This window comes from Hyaena hyaena, unplaced genomic scaffold, assembly GCF_003009895.1.
Source record: "Hyaena hyaena isolate Hyena2069 unplaced genomic scaffold, ASM300989v1 scaffold_249, whole genome shotgun sequence".
NCBI lineage: Eukaryota > Metazoa > Chordata > Mammalia > Carnivora > Hyaenidae > Hyaena > Hyaena hyaena.
The window spans coordinates 341,889-364,332 of NW_024080880.1; the positions used below are offsets into that span (position 1 = coordinate 341,889).

Genomic DNA, 22,444 nt, shown 5'->3' on the forward strand with positions numbered 1-22,444 from the left:
GGTACCATTTTTCTTTTCCTACATGAGGTTATTATTTATCCTTGTGCTGTGTGAAACAGAGAAAGAGAGTCTAAAGGAGAGTCATAACTCGATGTAAACTATCTTGTGACACAATGTAGCTGAAGATAGGAATCACAACTGGAAAATGGTGTCTTACTTATCAAAATTAAATATGGGAAGAATGGTATTTGACATTGTGGAGACCCATAAATACTAAAAAGATGCACTCAGACCACATTTTTTTTTCTAGTGATATGAAAACCTCTTTAAAATATATATCTAAATAGACTTTAATCTCACAGGGATCAGCAAATTTATTTGCCCCTGACAGAAGTTTTCTTATTAGCTTATGGTGGAGGAAATCAAGTTAATAGCTAGGATACTTACTAGGAAAAGCTGAATTAATGAGAATTAAATAGCATAATAATTTTAAAAATGTTTTGTTTTGCTTTTGTACCTTGTGCACATATATCCATCATGTGCCTCAAATATACTTCAGTAAGCACTAATGTAATTTTTTCTAATGTGCAAGTGAGTTTATGTGAAAAATATACCATAAATATTTTGGAACATAGATTTTAAATGGAGATAATGATGCCTTAATAATGCAAATATTACATTTTTTAGACAGTTATATTACTACATTAATCTATTAGGCTTAAAATTGCTGTTTTCACAAATTCTTGAAGCACTTTCATGTTAAAAATATGTTCTTTCTGGGGCACCAGGGTGGCTCAGTGAAGTGTTTCACTCTTGGTTTCATCTCAGGTCATGAGCTCGAGCCCCACATCGGACTCTGTGCTGACACTGCAGAACCTGCTTAGGATTCTCTCTTTCTCCTTCTCTATCTCTCTGCCCCATCTGCACTCTCTCTCAACATAAATAAATAACTTTTAAAAAAGAATTAAAAAATGTGTTCTTACTTGTGATGTAGAGTATGAGTTTTTTGGATTATATATTTACTACTTTTCTGCAATGTTGTTTTGATTGCATTGTTCAATTAGTAAATGTATTACCATTTTGCATGCATTACATTAACTTAGTAGCTAATCTCAGTGATTGAAAAAATAATAAAGTCATATAATATATGTTAAGTTATCTAGAGAGCTATATGCAATTATGCATTCACATGGAGTTTGGAAATGATCATTAGAAGCCATTTAACATAGAAAGTATGCTGTGGAGGCAAATGGTCCAATAACCTGACTCCCTAGTTTGTATGCTGGCTATTGACCTAGCCAAAAGCACTCATGCCCACAATTTCTTCATTTGTAAAATAGAAATAATAATATTATGGACTTTACATGGTTATAATGAGAAATAAATAAGTTTATCCAAGGAAAGCACATAGAACAGGGTCTGGCACAAAGTATAGGTAGTAGAAAATAGTAGATAGATCTAAAGACACCTGCAGATTGAAAGTAAGGGAACGAAGAATCATCTATCACACTAATAGTCATCAAAAGAAAGCTGGAGTAGTCATACTTATATAAGACAAGCTAGATTTTAAAATAACGAGTGTATCAAGAGATGGAGAAGGACATTATAACATAATTAAGGGATCTATCCACTTAGAAGATCTAACAATTGTAAATATTTATACTCCCAATGTTGTAGCACCCAAATATCTAAATCAATAACAAACATAAAGAAACACGTTGTTAATAATACCATAATAGTAGAGACTTAAACATCCCACTTAAAGCAATGGAAGGATCATATAAGCAGAGAATCTATAAAGAGACAATGGCTTTGAATGACACATTGGGGAAGATGTACTTAACAGATATATTCAGAACATTTCATCCTTCAACAGCAGAATACACATGTTTATGTGCAAATATGGAACATTCTCCAAAATAGATCATATACTGAGTTACAAATCAGCCATCAACAAGTACAAAATGATTGAGATAATACTTTGCATATTTTCTTTTTTAAAAAATGTTTGTTTTTGAGAGAGAGAGAGACAGAGTGTGAGTGGGGGAGGGGCAGAGAGTGACACACACACAGAATCCGAAGCAGGCTGCTCCAGGCTCTGAGCTGTCAGCACAGAGCCTGATGCGGGGCTCGAACTCAAACCATAAGATCATGACCTGAGCTGAAGTTGGACGCTTAACCAACTGAGCCACCCAAGTGCCCTATACCTTGAATATTGTCTGACCATAACACTATGAAACTCGAAATCAACCACAAGAAAACATTTGGAAAGATCATGAATACCTTGAGATTAAAGAACATCCTACTAAAGAATGAATGGATTAACCAAGAAATTAAAGAAGAAATTTAAAAGTACATGGAAGCCAATGAAAATGAAAACATGACAGTCCCAAATCTCTGGAATGGAGCAAAGGGGGACATAAGAGGAATGTATATAGCAATCCATGCCTTAGTAAAGAAGGAAGAAAAGCCTCAAATATAAAACCTAACCTTACACCTAAAAAAGCTGGAAAAAGAACTGCAAATAAAGCCCTAAATCGGCAGAAGACAGGAAATAATAAAGATTAGAGCAGAAATCAATGATATTGAAATAATAATAATAAAAAGCCAATATAACAGATCAATGAAACCAGGAGCTGGTTCTTTAAAAGACTTAACAAAATTGATAAACCCCTAGCTAGACTGATCAAAAAGAAAAATGAAAGGATCCAAATAAATAAAATCAAGAATGAAAGAGGAGAGATCACAACCAACATTGCAGAAATACAAATAATAATTAGAGATTATTATGAGCAATTATATGCCAACAAATTGGGTGATCTAGGAGAAATAGGCAAATTCCTAGAAACATATAAACTATCAAGACTGAAACAGGAAGAAAGAAAATTTGAACAGACCCATAACTAGTAAGGAAATTGAATCAGTAACCAAAAATTTCCCAGCAAACAAGAGTCCAAGTCCAGATAGCTTTCCAAGGGAATTCTACCAAACATTTAAAGAAAAGTTAACACCTATTTTTTTGAAGCTGTTCCAAAAAATAGAAATGGAAGGAAAGTTTCCAGTCTCATTCTACAAGGCCAGCAGTACTTTGATTCCAAAATCAGACAAAGACCCTTCTAAAAAGGAGAACTACAGACTGATTTCCCTGATGAACATGGATGCAAAAATTCTCAACAAAATAGTAGCCAACTGGATCCAACAATACATTAAAAGAATTATTCACCAAGATCAAGTGGGATTTATTCCTGTGATGCAGGGCTGATTCAATATCTACAAATCAATCAGTGATACATCACAATAATAAAGGAAAGGATAAGAAACAACATGATACTCTCAATAGAAATAGAAAAAGCATTTGACAAAATAAGCATCGTTTCTTGATAAAAACCCTCAAGAAAGTAGGGATAGAATGATAATATCTCAATGTTGCGGACGAAATGACACAAAGGACAAGACACACACAAAAGACAGACACAGACACAACTCCGGCCGGAGGAACAATTCTACGCAAGCCCCTCTTGCAGTTTATTTTATACCCCGGTAACTGGATACAAACTGAAATTTACAAAATGCATTCTTTTACAAAACAAGGGCAAGTAGCAAAACTCATTCCAAGGACAGGGGGTAGCAAAGGGACGAAGCGACCACAACATGTTTACTAAGAGGCCTGCCCACAATTCCAGCCTACTCCTTACTTCTAAGGAGGGCATGTTCCCTCATTTGCGAGAGGACCATAAAACTTGGATATTGTGTGCAGGCCTCCTGGCAGAGCACCCTGTTTGCAGGCATGCTTTGCCCAGGCAGGGAGCCCCGTGTGCAGGCACATCCCCGCGTCCCTAACCACGCTTTCTTGTGGTCACTGTCGGGCTCCCACATCTCAAGATCATAAAGGTCATATACGAAATACCCACACCTAAAATCATCCTCAATGGGGGAAAAACTGAAATCATTCCCCCTAAGATCAGGAACATAACAAGGATGTCCAATCTCACCACTGTTATTCAACATAGTCCTGGAAATTCTAGTCTCAACAATGAGACAAAACAAAGAAATAAAATGTATCCAAATAGGAAAAAAGGAAGTCAAACGTTCACTCTTCATAGATGATATGAAACTCTATGTGGAAAAAACTGCTAGAACTGATCCATGAATTAATTCAGCAAAATTCCAAAGATATAAAATCAATGTACAGAAATAGATTGCATTTCTATATACCAATAATGAAGCAAGAGAAAGAGAAATCAAAGAATTTTTCACAAAGATGTGAAAAATCTAAACATTGAAAACCATAGAAAGTTTATGAACGAAACTGAAGAAGACAAAGTAATGGAAAACATTCCATGCTCATGGATTGGAGAACAAATATTGTTAAAATGTTGATACTACCCAAAGCAATCTACATATTCAACGCAATGCCTATCAAAGTAACATCAGCATTCTTCACAGAGCTAGAACAAATAATCCTAACATTGATATGGAAATGGAAAAGACCCCAAATAGCCAAAGCAATCTTGAAAAAGAAAACCAAAGCTGGAGACATCACAATTCTGGACTTCAAGCTGTATTACAAAGCTGCAATCAAGACAGTATGGTATGCACAAAAGAGACACAGAGATCAATGGAGCAGAATAGAGCACCCAGAAATAGACTCACAAACATGACTAACTAATCTTTGACAAAGGAGGAAAGAATATCCAATGGAAAAAAAGATGGTCTCTTCAGCAAATGGTGTTAGGAAAACTGGACAGCAACATGCAGAAGAGTGAACATGAACCACTTTCTTACACTGTATACAAAAATAAACTCAAAACCAATGAAATACCTAAACACAAGACAAGAAGAAAAACAAGAGAAAACAGGCAACAACCTCTTTGACCTCAGCTGCAGCAACTTCTTACTTCACATGTCTCCAGAGGCAAGGGAAACAAAAGCAAAAAGAAACTATTGGGACCTCATCAAGATAAGAAGCTTCTGCACAGAGAAGGAAACAATCACCAAAACTAAAAGGCAACCAACAGAATGGAAGAAGATATTTACAAGTGACATATCAGACAAAGGGTTAATATCGAAAATCTATAAAGAACTTGTAGATAAAAAACAAATAATCCAGTGAAGAAATAGGCAAAAGACATGAATAGACACTTCTACAAAGAAGATATCCAAATGGCTAACAGACCCATGAAAAAATGTGCAACATGACTCATCGTCAGGGAAATACAAATCAAAACCACAATGAGATACCACCTCACACCTGTCAGAATGGCTAAAATTAACACTCAGGCAACAATAGATGTTGGAGAGGATGAGAAGAAAGAGGAACCTTTTACACTGTTGGTGGGAATGCAAACTGGTGCAGCCACTCTGGGAAAACAGTTTGGAGTTTCCTGAAAAAATTAAAAATAGAACTACCCTGTGCGCCAGCAACTGCACCAGTAAATATTTATCCAAAGAACACAGGAGTGCTGATTCGAAGGGGCACGTGCACCCCAATGTTTATAGCAGCACTATCGAAAATAGCCAAAGTATAGAAAGAGCACAAATGTCCATCAACTGATAAATATAATGGAATATCACTCAGCCATCAAAAAGAATGAAATCTTGCCATTTGCTACAACGTGGATGGAACTAGAGTATGTTATGCTAAGCTAAATAAATCAGAGAAATAAATAACATATGATTTCACTCATGTGGAATTTAAGAAACAAAACAGATGAACATAGGAGAAGGGAAGCAAAAATAAGATAAAAACAGAGAGGGAAACAAACCTTAAGATTCTCTTAAATACAGAGAACAAAGTGAGGGTTGCTGGCAGGGAGTTGGGTGGGGGAATGGGTGAAATGGGCAAGGGGCATTATGGAGGACACTTGTTAGGATAAGTACCGGGTATTATATATAAGTGATGAATCACTAAATTCTATTTCTAAAATCATTATTACACTATATGTTAACTAACTTGGATTTAAATTAAAAATAAATAAATAAATGAGTGCTGTATTTTATGCTCGGTAGCTTGTCTTTATAATTTTAATGGTGTCTTTCACAGAGCAAAAAAAATGTTATAAAGTCCAATTTTCATTTTTTCTTCTATGATTGTGCATTTTATGTCAAGTCTAAAGATTTCCTCTTATGCTTTAAAAAAATTTTTTAATGTCTATTTTTGAGAGAGAGAGAGATAGAGTGCAAGAAAGGGAAGGGCCAGAGAGAAAAGGAGACCCAGAATCTGAAGCAGACTCCAGGCTCTGAGCTGTCAGCACAGAGCCTGATGCTGAGCTCGAACCCACAGACTTCGAGATCATGACCTGAGCCGAAGTTGGACACTTCACCAACTGAGCTACCCAGGCGCCCCTCTCCTACGCTTTTATTTTCTGAAAGTTTAATGGGTTTTATATATCAAAAAAAGTTAATCTCCAGGAAAGAGGGCTGAAGGAGAAGCAGTGTTAATCAAGATATGGGCCCAATAAAGCACAAAGATGAAGGGAATTCCAAAAATTAGTTAAAAATGTGGAACAGTGTGCCGATCTCTAAGCAGGAGTTTTTTAGCACACAGTGGCAGTGTGTAGGAGTGTCAGAAGAAAGCAAACTGGTCAGGGTGCAGTATGTATGAAACAGAAGAGAGATAAGCCAGGTCAACAGTGATGAGAGGAAAAATGGAATTAGCCTTATTTCTGAGATGAGTGTGGGCAAGAGGATGCATTACTGTCATATCTAAAATGCCCTTAGGTGTGATGGCCCTCATGGCCATGAGTATTGTTCTCCAGGGATTGGGAATAGGGTGATCATCTTTCTAGATGGACTGGCATTGCAGCCTCTTAAGTTTTTCCACTCTGTAGTGTCTTTCTCTAAGAGAGAACCTTCCAGAGTCTTTACCCATGGTCAAATAGTAATAAGTAGTAGAGCCAATTGCACTCTGGATACAAGATATCTGGATATAGATAACAATATTCCACCTGCTCCCACAAAAGTATGCTAATGCACAGATTCTCTTGGTACTTAATTAAACTTAAAAATTTTTAACAGGGCCTGTTGTGCAGAGCCTTACAAGATTTGGCTCCTCACTCTCTCTACATTTCTGACCTTGTTCAACTAATTCCCTCACTTACTGGATGTGATTTCAGTCACATTGATGGCTGTAGTCCTCTTTCTGGAACACTCGTGTTATATTGGCCTTAAGGCTTTTACTTGCTGTATCCTTGACCTGAAATGCTCTTCTGTCAGATTTTCAAATGGCTGGACTCTTTTTCATCTTTCAGTTTCTACCTCATATCTCATCTCCTCATTAAAGACTTCCAGACATGTTACTCAATTTTGTCTTGTTTTCTCTTATCTTGCCAAGAACCTTGAGGTTGTTCTGTATCCTATTGCCCTATTTTAAGTTTTTATACCATTTATCAATATCAGAAATTATGTGTTCTACTTGTTTAGGCATTTATTATTAATTTCCTCATATATATAATTAATTTCATGACTCAGAAATTTCTCTTTTATACAGAGGACTGGCTCATAGTAGGTGCTTCATAAAATACTGTTGGATAAATGTATAAATACTTGATAAATGGTTTTTTTTTCTATATTCCAAAGTAAGCTACTATTTTTTCCTATAAATAAATATAATAGTTATAATTTTCATGGTTGTTCAGACAAAATGTGGTAATATATAAAAGTCCATACTCTAGTTTTTAGCACATAGTAGGTTATTAGGCAGTGATTTTTTTCATTTGTCTGTCAATATGTCCCACTGAAATAGCACAGCAGATATTGACTAAATGAAATAATTCAAACTGGGATATTGTGATCATGTGAATTATGTCTTAAGTACTACATATTTTATGGCATGTGTCATATTATATACTACCACTTATATAAGACATAAGATATATTATGTGGGACATATAACATATTATATTTTTATTATGTAGTAATGATGAAATTATTATAGTTACATATTCTCCTTGGAAGCACAAATATTCCCAAGGTAATCTCCCTTCTTAGGTTTTCATACTATATTAATGACAATTAGGAGAAAATAAAATTGTCTGTTTTTCTAAATTAATGTAAAATATTCTATCTTTTAAGGAAAGCTTTATTTCTAATAGTTTCATAATTAACTATCACTTCCTACTTTCATATTTTTACCTCTCACCTCCATGTTTACTTTCCAGGAAGAACCCTATGTCCTGTTTAAGAAGTCTGACAAACCTCTCTATGGGAATGATCGATTTGAGGGCTATTGTATTGACCTCCTCAGAGAGTTATCTACAATCCTTGGCTTTACATATGAAATTAGACTTGTGGAGGATGGGAAATATGGGGCCCAAGATGATGCCAATGGACAGTGGAATGGAATGGTCCGTGAACTGATTGATCACGTAAGTCTCTTTTCTCATCATTATCATTACCTTTGGTAGATTGCTAAAAGATTTACTTTAAAAAAATTTTTTTGATGGTCAAGGGTTAATAATGACAAAGAACAATTATATAATTCAAGTATGTATTTCCTTAAATAATTCTCTTCAAAGTATATACTATTTTTGCCCTTAAATATAAACAATCTAAGAGGGATGTATGGTTCAATTAGAGAGAGTTGTCGTTTTAAATTAAGTAGTATTTAGTGATTTATTATCTTGAAATATTTAGTCCTATTTGCAAATTATAGTGTGATTGTGCAACAATTTATTTGTTTTCCAATTTTATAATGCTAACTTCACAATCAATAGAAAGAATGAGTGATACAAACTCTAAATTTTATGATAGAAAAATTTCTGGACTAAGGTAGGATACTTCTTATCTTTAGAGATGAGAGAATTCTACATGCAAAAAGCATAAAATAAAGATACTGTATAAAATATAGTACTTTAAGTATATTGGCTTGGGGATAGACATTTTATTTAGTTAAGTAGTTGAATAAGCCAGACATTCCTTCTTTGGCCAAGAAAGCATTATTTCATAATTTCCTAGTTGGCAGTGCCAATTAATTCATCTCTTTGAAATAAAGTCTTATTTTTTTTAAAACAATAATACTGCATTTTGCTTTGTGTTTTGTAACATTTAAGTTTATTTCGACATTTTCCATAATATTAAGGCATGTAATTATTGCTAAATATTCTACAAAATAACAAAATATATTTTACTTTAAAAAAACCATGAAAATTGTACCCTAAATAAAAGTTCTTACTAATGGAAGTAGCAAATATAGGCAGTTTTCACAACATTTTGAAAATATCTCCTTGGTATTAATTACCAAGTTTATTATCAAGACAAAGATATTATAGGAATAAGGGAGATTTGTATCTATTTCTATCTACCTACCTACCTATCATCTATCTATTTATCTATCTATCTATCTATTTATTATCTATCTATAAGGAGATGTTAGGATTTGGTTAAAAGAAGAACAACAAAACAAATAAACAATCAATTACTTTTCTTTAGGGGAGCCTGGGTGACTCAGTCGGTTAAGCCTCCAACATCGGCTTAGGTCATGATCTCATGGTCCGTGGGTTCGAGCCCCGCGTCAGGCTCTGTGCTGACAGCTAGCTCAGAGCCTGGAGCCTGTCTTCGGATTCTGTGACTCCTTCTCTCTCTGACCCTCCCTATTCACGCTGTCTCTATCTCTCCTTCAAAAATAAATAAAACATTTTAAAAAATTTTAAAAAAATTCTTCTTTAAATCCTTAACATATTTTTTAATTATTTGAATTTTACTCAATAAGATCCTGAGATTCTAGGCTTCATCAGTTATTTCTAAAAAATTCTGCATAAATGGTCCATTTATCGTTTAACTCTTTAAAATCCATTAAAAATGATGAAAATGTATATGATTTGGACTCATACAGGAAACCTTACATTTTATGTTCACTTCTATTACTCTAGCAGTAACTATCAGAAATCTAATCCAAGCTGGTTTAAGCAAAAATCTTAATTTATTTGTTTTCATCTTTGAAAAGTCCAGAGGGAGTGTGACTGGATTTAGAATATCAAGATCTAGTTTCTCTGATATTTTGCCTCAGTGTAGTCTTTGTTTCCCTGTATTTATTTTACTTTTAGGCATGTGCCTCTCAACAGGTGGCAAGAACAATTGCTACCAACAGTTCTGGATCAACCAATCAGGTAGAAGTAAAAATCTTGGACCCTATAATTCAATCAATGGACCCCAAATTTGGTTTCATTGGCCAGACCAAGGTCATAAACTAAATCCTGAACCAATTATCTCATTGAGAAGGAAGTGCTGTTCTCAGGGTGCCTGGGTAGCTCAGCTGGCTATACATCCAACTCTTGGTTTTGACACAGGTTATGATCTCATGGTTTGTGAGTTCAAGTCACACATCGGGCTCCAGGCTGACCATGTGGAGCCTGCTTGGGATTCTCTCTCTCCCTCTCTCTCTGTTCCTCCCCTGATGGCTCTCTCTCTCTCTCAAAAATCGATAAACTTAAAAAGAATTTTAAAAAAGGAATGAGTGCTATTCTCACTGGATAGCTTGGAGGCAATATATTCATGCAAGAAACTAGAAGGTGGGGTGAATACCTTTTAAAACTACATAGATTTAGATTTGAGGAACTGGACTTTTAAAGGAAAACTGGGGTGTTTATATGTAAAGTAGAATGGATTCTGCACATACCAATACAATGTATATCCACCATCAAACCTTTGCATATGTGGCCTATCTATTTTTCTTCAAGAACACTAAAAGTAGAAAATTAAGGTTAGCAAATAATGATTTAGATCCATGGCATAAAAGAGGATGGCACCCCCAAATGAGGGAACAGTAAGGGGGATATTATCAGTTAATATTTGTTTCTCAACAAAATTATTTGTAGTATTGAATTGAGACCACTGATGCAGGCTTTAAGTTACTGAATCATTTTATTCTTCTTGGTGCCATATCTTTACATCACCTTTTATTTTTCCTTATTAGGGTACTACTCTGTCCTAGTATCCCTTTTCTAAGTGCCTTCCTCATGTCTCATATTGCCAACCAAGCCTTGGTTTTTAATATTTAGCACGAGTCATATTAAACTAGAATGATGTTTATAGTCAATATATTTTCCTTTATACAACCTCACCCTGGTTTGCATATTTATGAATATGCTAATTTTGAAACAAAGTAGTAACTCTAAATGATAATCAGATAAATATCCTAAACTTCTTGCTCTCCTTGTTTTCCTTGGATAAGCTTATCTTCTCTCAGCTTGATTACCATTCTCATACTGAAATTTTACCATTCTGCATCTTTAGCCCTGAGCCTTAGATGCATAAATCAACCTACCGTTGTTATATTTTTTGCTTAAATGTTTCATAAGCATCTCAAAGGTAGCATATTCCAGACTGAATTTGTTTGTATTTCTTAAAGCTTTTCTTTCTGAAGAGTTTCCTATATCAGATCATAGACCAATGATTCAATAGGTTTCCTAAGCCAATATTTAGCAGTCATTTTTAAATTATTTCCCACTCCATCATATTTTATTGAGTATGTTCCTTAAATAATTTTCAAACCTGACCACTTAATCTCCACTGTCATCTGGAATAATTTCCCAATATGTGGATCTTTCCCTTCTAATACATTATCTGTATATAATCTGTTATCTATGTATGTATGCATGTATGTATGTATGTATCTATCTATCTATCTATCTATCCATATTATTCAGCTAGGGTATTGTTTCAGAAGCAGAAATCTTATCATGCTTTTTCCTTGCATAAAATCTATCAGTAGTTTCCACTGTCCTGACAATATAGAACCAGCTATTTATTTATAATACTTCTGCTTTTGGTTATTGTTTATCTGTCATGGAAATCCTCTTCTTTTAATTAAAAAATTTTTTTTCTTAATGTTTTTTATTTATTTCTGAAAGAGAGAGACAGTGTGAGCAGGGGAGGGTCAGAGAGAGAGGGAGACACAGAATCTGAAACAGGCTCCAGCTCTGAGCTAGCTGTCAGCAAGCACAGAGCCCGACACAGGGCTCGAACCCATGAACTGTGAGATCATGACCTGAGCCAAAGTCGGCTGCTTAACCGACTGAGCCACCCAGGCACCCCTGGAAATCTTTTTACCCTCCAGATCTACTCTCAGATCTTCTCCACCATGCTTTCTATATTGGGAGGTTGTCTTACATGGAGTAAATCAACAGGGCTCCCAGCAAGAGATCCAAGGGAGAGAGGAGAGTAAGGTCAGAATATTTCTTTCCTTCCTTGCTCCCTGAGATATTGGCTTGAGCTGGCTGTGTCCCTACAAGGAATGTCAGTTTCTCATTATGAGGCCTATTCTATACAAATCTGTCTCCTATTCTCATTTCCAATTTATACCCCACATGCTTTGTTTCTCCAGATCTCGGCTTAGGTGCTATTAGCCTTGGGTTCCTGCACCATCCCTTAAAATTTCCCAATGCCAGTTGTCCTTGAAGTATGTTCCGTGCACCTGCAGAATCAATATCACTTTCAAACTTGTTAGAAATACAAATTTTCAGGCCCTACCCTAGAACTACTAGATCTATACCTCTGTGTATGGAGCCCAGCACTCTTTCATTTAACAAGCCCTAATGGTGATTCTGGTGTTCTCTGAAAGTTAAGAATAAATTTTCTACCCTCCACTCGGACTTGTGTAATTAATTTGTCCCTTTGTAAACAAATCCTACTCAGTTATCATTTGACTGTGCCATCTGTTTGCTATTGAGAACCTAACTGGTACACCTTTCTATATTTCATCTATTTTGTCCTCTCCAGCCAAGCCCATGAGGACTTTTTTCAGCCTTGTTCTCCTTTGCTTATAGGCTAGTTCTCTGACTGCACCACTCTCTTCAACCTCCACCCAAATCACCTCACCTGAATTACTTCTACTTAAATTCAGAAACACTTCCCCAGTAATGCTTCTCCATCCCACCCCAGGAAACTCAGCTGCTATGAGTTTCCATACTACCCTTCTTGCCTAGCATCTGTCACACTTTGATTACCAGCTTAATATCTGTCATACTTATTTGTAGGTACGTTGTCTGGTAGTTATAAAATCAATCAAGACTATTTCAGGTACAAGTGCAGAAACAGGGCTAAAAATAACTTACACAGATATACTTTTAAAAAATGTCCAATATTACTAAAAAAGTACTATGGTGGTTCTCATTTCAAGTATAGTTGGATCCAGGGTCTTAAAGTATGTCATTAATGTCTGACCTCTCTTTTGCTGCCTTGTTATCTCTTGGCTTTATTCTTCTCTGTAGCTTTTATTCTTAAGTACTTTCTATATGGTGACAAAGGTGACCCAAGGTGCCTCTAGGGCACTGGTTATCAACGGGAAGGGTAACCCAAGAGTATTTTCCCAAGAGACTTTTGGCAATGTTGAGAGACATTATTTATTGTCTTCACTTAAGGAGGTGGGAAGATGTTGCTACTGCCATCTGAGGATAGAGGCCAGTGGTGCTAACCTCTAAATGATGTGCAATATAGCCCCTCCCTTCCAACACGAAAGAATTATTGGGTCCAAATATTAGTCTTAGTGAAGTTAACAAGCTTATCTGGTTCTTAGAGTTTTCCTTTTGAAAGAGATAGAGGTCTTCTTTTGGCAAATTTTCAGCAAAATCCATGGTGGAGGATCAGGGTAGGTGGGAGGGGTATCAGCTGGATCAACCTGGACCATGTTCTCATCTGTGAACTAATCCAAAAAGCTAGGATTGGGAAGGCAGTAGTTGGAATAGCCAGACCTGGGTTATGTGTCCATACCATAACCTTATCTATAGGAGAGTCTGTACCATCTGAATTATGCCACTTATTTTTATATGAACTTGGATGCAGAGACAACTAACTTTTATTTTATACCAACTATATGCCAGTCCATTTTCTAGAGGTTGTTTGTGTGTTTCTTTTAGGTTTGGCTAGGTTAAGTAGAAGAGAGATAGCTATCAAGAGGTTATATTTATCTCTTTCCAACCCCAAAAATCTTTCCATAGAGGTAGATTAAAAAATAAATTTATTAATGAATAGCCATTAAATCAGAATGAGGTGTGCATCACAGGGAATTCACTAAGAGATTACAAAGACTGAAAGCAATCTCGTCTTTTTTTATAGTCAAGAAGGCACAACCCATTGTATACATGTTCTCAAGATAAATAATAACTGGTCCTCAAGTAAGAAGGCTGAAAGCACCATTTTTCACACATAGTTCCTTCTAAATTCATTTAGAAACTGGGGTGACCATCTTTGTTAGCTAATTGGTTTTATTCAATAGAAAAATAAACTTTCCAAGTCTTTATGAGAAAGGTGGTTTTTAGGCTACCACCCACCTAAATTAGGCTCCTACTTTCTCATGGAAATTTGGAAATAGGGTGTCATCTTCCTTGGTAATTACATTTCAAAGAACTACTTCCCAGATCCTTGGGAAATGCATTACTGAGTCATAAAGATGACAAGAGGCTTAATTAGCCTTTTAATATATATTTAAGATATATATATACATATATAATGCATATATATATATATTATAGCCAATAACGTGTGTGTGTGTGTGTGTATAAAAGAGAGAAAGGAGTTACAAGTTTTTTAAAGTAAATGTTCTATGAAAAGGGGAGGGGATTGATTCCTTTATTTTCAAAAAGGAGAATTGAACTTCCTATGTTTAATTTGTCTTTGTCCTTACAGTTGCAGGTCTTTGTTATTATAGAAAAGCTGGTTTTACCACCTACCATCTCTTCTTTTGATGGGTTTGGTATGATCTCTCAAATCTATTACAATCTAACAAGGGATGATTCTTGGTGATGCAATATAAAGATAAAACCTCAGGAAGATATTAAGAGAAAGTGGCTCCCTGAGGCAGTTAATCCTTGAAAAGTGACAAGCTTTCCCACTGAAAGCACCGTCCGCTTGCATCATATCTACAGCAGAGCTGCACAACATAGGGTACTAGTAAGTCCTTGGTAAGACAGATGTGGGTTCAAATCCTAATTCTTCTGCTATATAGTTTGATTTTTTGTGCACATTGTCTTAAACTCTTTGAGTCTTAGTTTTTGCAAAAATAATAGAAATAATATCATATTAATAATTTGGAAGATATATGTAAATTCTCTAATGCAGTACCTGACATAGAGTAGATAAACAGTAGAGATATAACTAATAGGTCCAAAATTTGCATCTTCTTACTTATTTTGTCTACTATATTGTTAATGAATAGTCTTTTTTTTATTTTTTTTATTTATTTCTAGGAGAGAGAGAGAGACAGCATGAGCAGGGGAGGGTCAGAGAGAGAGGGAGTCACAGGCTGAAACAGGCTCCAGGCTCTGAGCTGGCAGTCAGCACAGAGCCCAACGCGGGGCTCAAACCCACAAACCACAAGATCATGACCTAAGCGAAAGTCGGACACTTAACCAACTAAGCCACCCAGGCGCCCCTGTTAATGAATATTCTTATTGAGGACTAAGAAGTAAGACAAGGAGACACTATTACAGTGTGAAAAATGTAAAGATCATAGTTGCTACTGATATTAATTTTGAGTCAGAGTCAGTAGTATTGGCATTAAGTTTTAATAGTAACATTTATTAATTCAAACCATTGGTATTGAAATATCTTATTACTTTTTTACCTAACTGATGTATGTCTTGGTAGTTTTATATTAGAATTAAACTTGGGGAAGAATTAATAGAGTCAAATTCAGTGTGAGATTAACAATAGGCAAGATAAATGGAAAATAGGCAAGATAAATGGAGGATGATGATGTTTAGGCAAAGTAGGGACACCCAATTAAAAATTACTATTTAATATTCCTTTTAAAGATCAAAGTAATCATTATAAGAAAAACCAAAACATTTTTGGATCTCCCTATATTTATTTTATGTTTTGGTTGTATGTCAGATTTGAATTCTATTAAAACTGAAAGTGAAAGGATATATTTTCCCTTCTTAATCCTTTGAAATCTCAATCTGGCACTTCCTAAATACATTTTAAAGGATTTTTTAATGTTTATTTTTGAGAAAAAGTGCAAACAAGAGAGGGAATATTTATTGAAAGAATGATGCAAATGTTCAACAGTGTTCCAGAACAAATGTTAAACTCAAGCTCTGTGCTTGAGAGAGACCAGAGAAGGAGAGAGAGAGAGAGGGAGACAGAGGCTCTGAAATGGGCTCTGTGCTGACAGTAGAGAGCCTGATATGGGGCTTTAACTCAGGAACAATGAGATCATGACCTGAGCCTATGTCATATGCTTAACTGATTGAGCCACCCAGGTGCCCTCTTAGATACATTTTTTAAGCTAACAATTACTCAGAAACAAATTACTTGGTAAATTTAAAAAAATGTCAACAACATATGTCCTACTACAGAGGAAGTAGTGGAGCAATCAAGGCAGTTTTCCATTTATGTAGGTGACCTTTTTTAAAAAAAAATTTTTTTTGTTGTTTATTTTTGAGAGGCAGAGAGTGAGAGACAGAGCACGAGTGGGGGAGAGGCAGGGAAAAAGACACAGAATCTGAAGCAGGCTTGAGGCTCTGATCTGTCAGCACAGAGCCTGACTCAGGGTTCGAACTCATGAACCTGTGAGATCATGACCAGAGCCAAAGTTGGACATAATAACTTACTAAGCCACCCAGGCGCCCCAGGTAACTTGCTTTTTTTTTTTTTTTTATAACATCTTGATTCTAAGAGGTCTTTCCATCAGGCTGTCTATTGAGTTTTTATAGCTAGTGTCATGGGCCATTCTATTTGAAGTTTGCTGGGTAGCTATAAAAGATATTTCTTCTGAGTCATCAGACTAAAATCTAAATCAGGATACTTCTTTGTTTTATCAATTCAGTGCATCTAAGGCCTTCTATATTGTACTGGATACTAGGTAGTATTTATTGGCTTCAAATATACTGAAAATAGTTGGGAGATGCAAATAATACAATTGCAGAAAGTGGTCAACTTTAATTAAAGAATATTTTTTGAAAGAATGACACAAATGTTCAAAAGTATTCCACAACAAATGTTAAACTCATGCACCATGCTCTTTAGAGATATTGCTACATATTTACCAAATGCTTTTATTTTTATGTTGCTTTCCAAAGGCCCCACTGAAAGTTTCCATTCAAGGACCAAGTAAAGAAATATGCAATGACGTCTTTTATGCAATGACGTCTTTTTCTCTTGAAATTAAAGCATCATAACTTTCTGTATAATATTTTATGAAGCATATTATCGAGTTTTTCATTCTTGAAACCAAATTTAGCGATTCATCTGCTACTGGTGGGAGAGTCTGTGTTGTGTAAATGGAGATCTCTGTTCTTGGATTCCTCACAGAAGATTTACCTGAGGATCTGTACTCAAATAAAGACAGGCAGAAGGACAATTGCAAGCACAAAGCAGTTGATTAAGTGTCAGAGGCAGGCTCCAGCTGGGTCCAGAGGTCCCTGAAGGATGGGCGGAGTGAGCTAGCAAGAGAGGGAGAGAGACAGAGACAGAGACAGAGAGACAGAGACAGAGAGACAGAGACAGAGCAAGAGTGAGAGAGCGAGCCCCAAGATTCTTTCTGATCACCAGGTAGGCATCTCTGCTCTGATTGGGGCTCAACTTTATTTTATAATTAAGTGTTTGGGGGACAGCACAGAAGTGGCATTTGCCTTAGACAATGATTTCTGATGACAAACTTCTTTGATATGGATGAATTTCCCAGAACATAGATTTGTAGAAGACTCCTGCATAACCTTTATCAATAGTGATTGAGGTAGGGGATTTAGATGCTTATCCTATGGGGAAAGAAGGTATCTTTAGCATACAAGACAATGTTTTTAGCATAAAAAAGGTGAAGTTACTTTTGTGAGTAGGGGTCAATAGCTTGTTTAAGGAGAAGTGTTAAGAAAAACAGGTCTTTCAGGAAACACCTTTGCTCCCATAATCACAAAAGAAGTTCCTCAATAGATTCCTTCATAGGGTACAATCAGCATATTCAAGGTCAGAATAAGTCACTGCCTTGGGGGGCTGGTGCTCCAAGCAGAAACAATTGGGTGGGGGTGGATATCTGTCCTTCACTCTAAGTTAGTCTCTTTGTCTCAGGGCCAGACTCAAGTCCCCTTTATTATGTAAGTCTTGGATCTGCAAAGGCCCATAGCAAGAGCCTTTTGACAATCATCCACAATGCTTTCATCTGAAATCTCTTTTGAAAAGACAGGAATGTGCTTTTCCTTATGATTGATCTGTGGGGAATATCAGTCTGATTTGGAATATTGTGAGGCCTGGTCCATACCAGCAGACTCATTTCCAACATGAGCCAGTAGTAGCAGAAGGAGATACCAGTTTTCATTCCTCATGGCAGGAGCTGTACAAACGCTGCCATTTCCTCGCTGTGACTTTCATCCACGGAGGCCGGTGCAGCTCCCAGCAATTAAGGACATTACACCTTCACAATAGGAGAGTGGGCAGGCCTGCAGAGGCCAACTGCACTGGGGTTAGGAATATCTTTTCTTTTTATGTTTGTGTCAGTTATGGGTCATAACTAGTAAGGAGTTTTTGAGGTTATTTCCAATCATCTAAGGGACTCCTCCTAATGGTCAGGAGGGGTAGTTTTTGGCCTTACAAGGTTCTTGCAGGAAATGTCATGGCCATCTTTCCCCACTGCTGTGGGGTGGGGTTTCAAAACCCCAATGTAGATATATTGTAATGAACCTATAGATTACCTTGGGGCTGAGGTTGAAGAGGAGAGCACGTGTTGTACACCTGTGGCTCCTGGTCTGTCAGCCCCAAGGTGTTGGAAGCCACAACACCAGGATGTTAAAAGCCATAAGTCAAGATATCATGCCCTCAGGTTTCTAAGGGTCATCATCACCCTTGTCTCCAGCTCATGTCTAACTGACTGCCTACTCTTCTCAGAGCCTGACTTAGTAGTGGGGAGTACACAGAAACTTGCTAACGCAACCATGGTAAGCCTGGCATAAATTTTACTTGTAGCTTTGGGTGGTGTATTCTTTATGGCTAATAACTCATTTATGGGCTCATGAGACCACTGTTGTGAGTATGTTATTCATAAAGCCAACTAGAGTTATTCATAAGCATGAGGGAAAACACCTAAGCTGCAATAAGCTAGCAGCACATATTATTATGGGACTACTTAAAGGAGACAAGGGCAGTTAAATTACTTTCAAATCTCTGGTGATATTTGCCTTGGCAGTGGAAAACTGCAGGAAAATTTATAGTTGTAAACATCCGTACATAAATTAATATAGTAGTATGCAAAGTCTCTCTATGTCCAGGTTAAAAATAGATCTCAGAACACAGACACTCTTTGTTACTTGAATTTCTTTGCCTTTTCATCCTTCCCACAGAATACACCCCAGTTGGAAGCAAATTTCAGCACACTCTTAAACCAGTGATCTTCTGGGCCTTTCCTGACTTAGTATCATAACGTTCATAAAATGTGTGAGGGAATATTATATCTACAAATCCACAATTACTTCTTACCTGAGGAAATTTGGGAATTTGGGTGCTATTTTTTTAATTACAGCTGAAAAAAATTGAGGTTCTTAAAGCTATATTTAAGAACCTCATTCCCTTTACCTCATTCCCTTTACCTCATTAGAATAGTGTAGATTAGAGTACTAGAGTATCAGAAGTGTGAGGGGGAGTGCTGTGTGGCTCAGTCGGCTGAGCGGCTGATGCTTGATTTTGGCTCAGGACATGATCTCAGGGTTGTGGGATCAAGACCTGCACTGAGATCCACACTGACCTTGGAGTCTATTTAAGATTCTCTCTCTCGCCCTCTGCCTCTTTGCGCCTCCCCCCTCTCTCTCTCAAAAAAAAAAAGTGTGTATTTTTTTTTTTAAGTAACATTTAAAACCTAGATCTTTTCAAGATGCCAGCTACTTTTAGAGTGTTACAACTTGTGTAAAGAGACTTGTGTCTTAATAACATTAACCATTTGTTGTTGGTAAGAGAGTGTTTTGGTCAATAAAAGCTTATTCTTTTTTTTGATGAAGCTCCCTTTTTAACTTCAGATGCTGTTGACATTTTAAAGATAAACACAAGCTTGATCATTTGATAGATTTCTTAAAAAAGCAGTGAGATATTCTTTCAGTATATCAAACAACTATGGCAGTCCCTTGGGATCCAATTCACTCTGATCTTATATTTTTTAAATTTTTTTATGTTTGTTTATTTTTGAAAGACAGAGACAGAGCATGAAAGGAGGAGGTGCAGAGAGAAGGGGAGACACAGAGTCCAAAACAGCCTCCAGGCTCTGAGCTGTCAGCATAGAGACCAATGCGGGGCTCCAACCCATGAGCCGGGGGATCATGACCCGAAGTTGGAAGGTTAACCAACTGAGCCACCCAGGAACCCCTTATTTTACATTATTTTTAAGAAGACCCATGATGTTATGGGTTTCCAGCTGCATGAATACTTCCCAGCATGCTGTCTTAGCATTGCAATTGATGTTTAACGTTATCAAGCCTTTTATGATTCATAAATGAGCCTAACAGGACCTTGCTATACTCTGCTTTTGCCTCCTGATTGCTCTTTTATTATATTCTTAGGGAGGAAATCAAATATTTGTTTTTCAGGGAACTTAAAGAGGCTCCAGGTATTATCACAAAAATAGAAAGGCTAAATCAAAAACAGTTTCAAATACATGAGAATTGACTTGCACTGTAGCTTCAAATTTTGATAGTATATTGTTTCAATTTTGCACTCTGATGGAAACATTCTAGTATTTTCAGGTAAAAAAAAATTGAAGAGTAGTATTATTATCACTTTTTTTTAATTTTAGGAAAAATAACTAAAAACTGGACATGCAAATTTATTTATAATTTCCCATGACCCAAAAGTGACAACCAGTTAGCATGTTTGTTTCCTTTGCTTTAAGTTTTTCTTTTTTAATATAAGACATTGCAGATGTTGTTGAAGTCCTTTAGTTCCCATAAAAATTCTCAATTTAGTACTTTTCCAAGTCAAGTACAAAAGATAGAATTACATTTCCCTCATCCCTCTCCAAATGTAACCACTATCAAGTTTGGTATTTTTCTGGTCCATTGTATGTAAAGCACTCAATAGCACTCTATAATGGGAATATGCCATTTTTATTTCACTAGTTCTCTACTGAGAGATAGTGAAGTTATTTCCACCATATTGGTGTTATGTTAACAAAACCAATGCTATTGCGAAGCTCCAGTCTTGTCCTATCTCTTAGAACACCTATATAAGAGCTTCTCTGAGGTGTGTGCTGAGGAAGGAATTGTTCAGAGTTCATATATATTTCCAATTTCATAAGATATTGAAAATACTGTTTTCCAAATTATTTTATTAATTCACATTTTCACCCAGAGTATAGTTTGTCTGAAAAATTACTAATTGAGGTTCTCACTGGTTGAATTCCGTTAATCTTCATGCAAATGAAATCTCATTGCCTTAATTTGCAAATCCCTGATTGTTCGCCTGTTTCTACTCCCCTACGTCTGTAGACTAGTTTCTCCTCTGAATTTCCCATTTGCTTCCTTTGACTTTTATGATTGATATATAATTTGCTATATTTTCTGAATATTAATAATATAAATACTTATCCCAGTTAGTATTTTATTTTTTAATTTCTTTAAAGTGTGTGTGCCTGTGTGTGTTTTGGCATTGAAGTTTCAAAGTTTGAGTTTCTCAAATTTATTTAGTTTTCTTTATGGCTTATGATGTTGTTGTGCCTTGGAAGACTTCTTCCTTAACTGAAGGTCATGAAGATATTTTCCTATTATTTAAAAGTCTAATATTTTTGTCTTTCAAACATAGCTCTTTTGCCCACATATGATTTGTTCATTACACCCACATACCTGGGTTGGACTGCAACTTAAGTAAAAGTCCCAATTCCTCCTGCTCCCTTCATGAAGAGAGACCCCAAATACTCTAACCTACAACATATTTATTAATGATTTTTCTTTGTTAAAAAAACATTGGAAAGCCAGTAGTTTTTACTTTTTTGTTTAATTATTTTGAGAGACAGAGACATCGTGAGTGGGGAAAGGCAGAGAGAGGTAGAAAGAGAATCCCAAGCAGTCTCTGCCTGTCAGCAGAGAGCTTGCTGTGCGGCTTGAACCCATGAAACCATGAGATCATGACCTGAGTTTTGGCCTAAAGTTGAACACTTAACGCTTAACTGACTAAGCCATGTAGGTGCCCCACAAGTAGTTTTTACTTTTAATGAGAAATCCTGTGACTACTATCTCAGACATTAAAGGCAAGGAATTAGGGAAAATATGTGACATGTTAAAAAGGGCTAATGTATTTTTTATAACTGAACTTTCATTCCAAAGATTTAAAAAGCAAGGTATCATAGTCAAACTATACTGTCAAATAATTCAGAGGCAGAGATGAGAAAGTTAATCCAGAAGGAGGATATCACTACCAATATAATTCTGATTTGTACTGTATAAGAGATGATAATTCACTGGAAATTATTCCACAATTGATACTCAACAACCATTTATTGAATGCCTGTTCTGGGAACACTGTTAACTATAGCATTAGCAATATCTCTTAAAAATAATGATTACATTTTATTTTTTTAAAAGCAAGTAAGACATGT

At 36.0% G+C, this 22,444-nt stretch overlaps 1 protein-coding gene across 1 annotated transcript in view; it reads left to right on the forward strand.

Annotated features, from left to right (window-relative positions):
* GRIK2 (glutamate ionotropic receptor kainate type subunit 2) overlaps nt 1-22,444 on the forward strand; it is a 397,494-nt gene that overhangs the window by 188,800 nt on the left and 186,250 nt on the right. Inside the window, exon 10 of the mRNA XM_039244665.1 lies at nt 8,100-8,306. Coding sequence (XP_039100596.1) covers nt 8,100-8,306 — 207 coding nt within the window. The remainder of the gene's footprint in view (nt 1-8,099; nt 8,307-22,444) is intronic.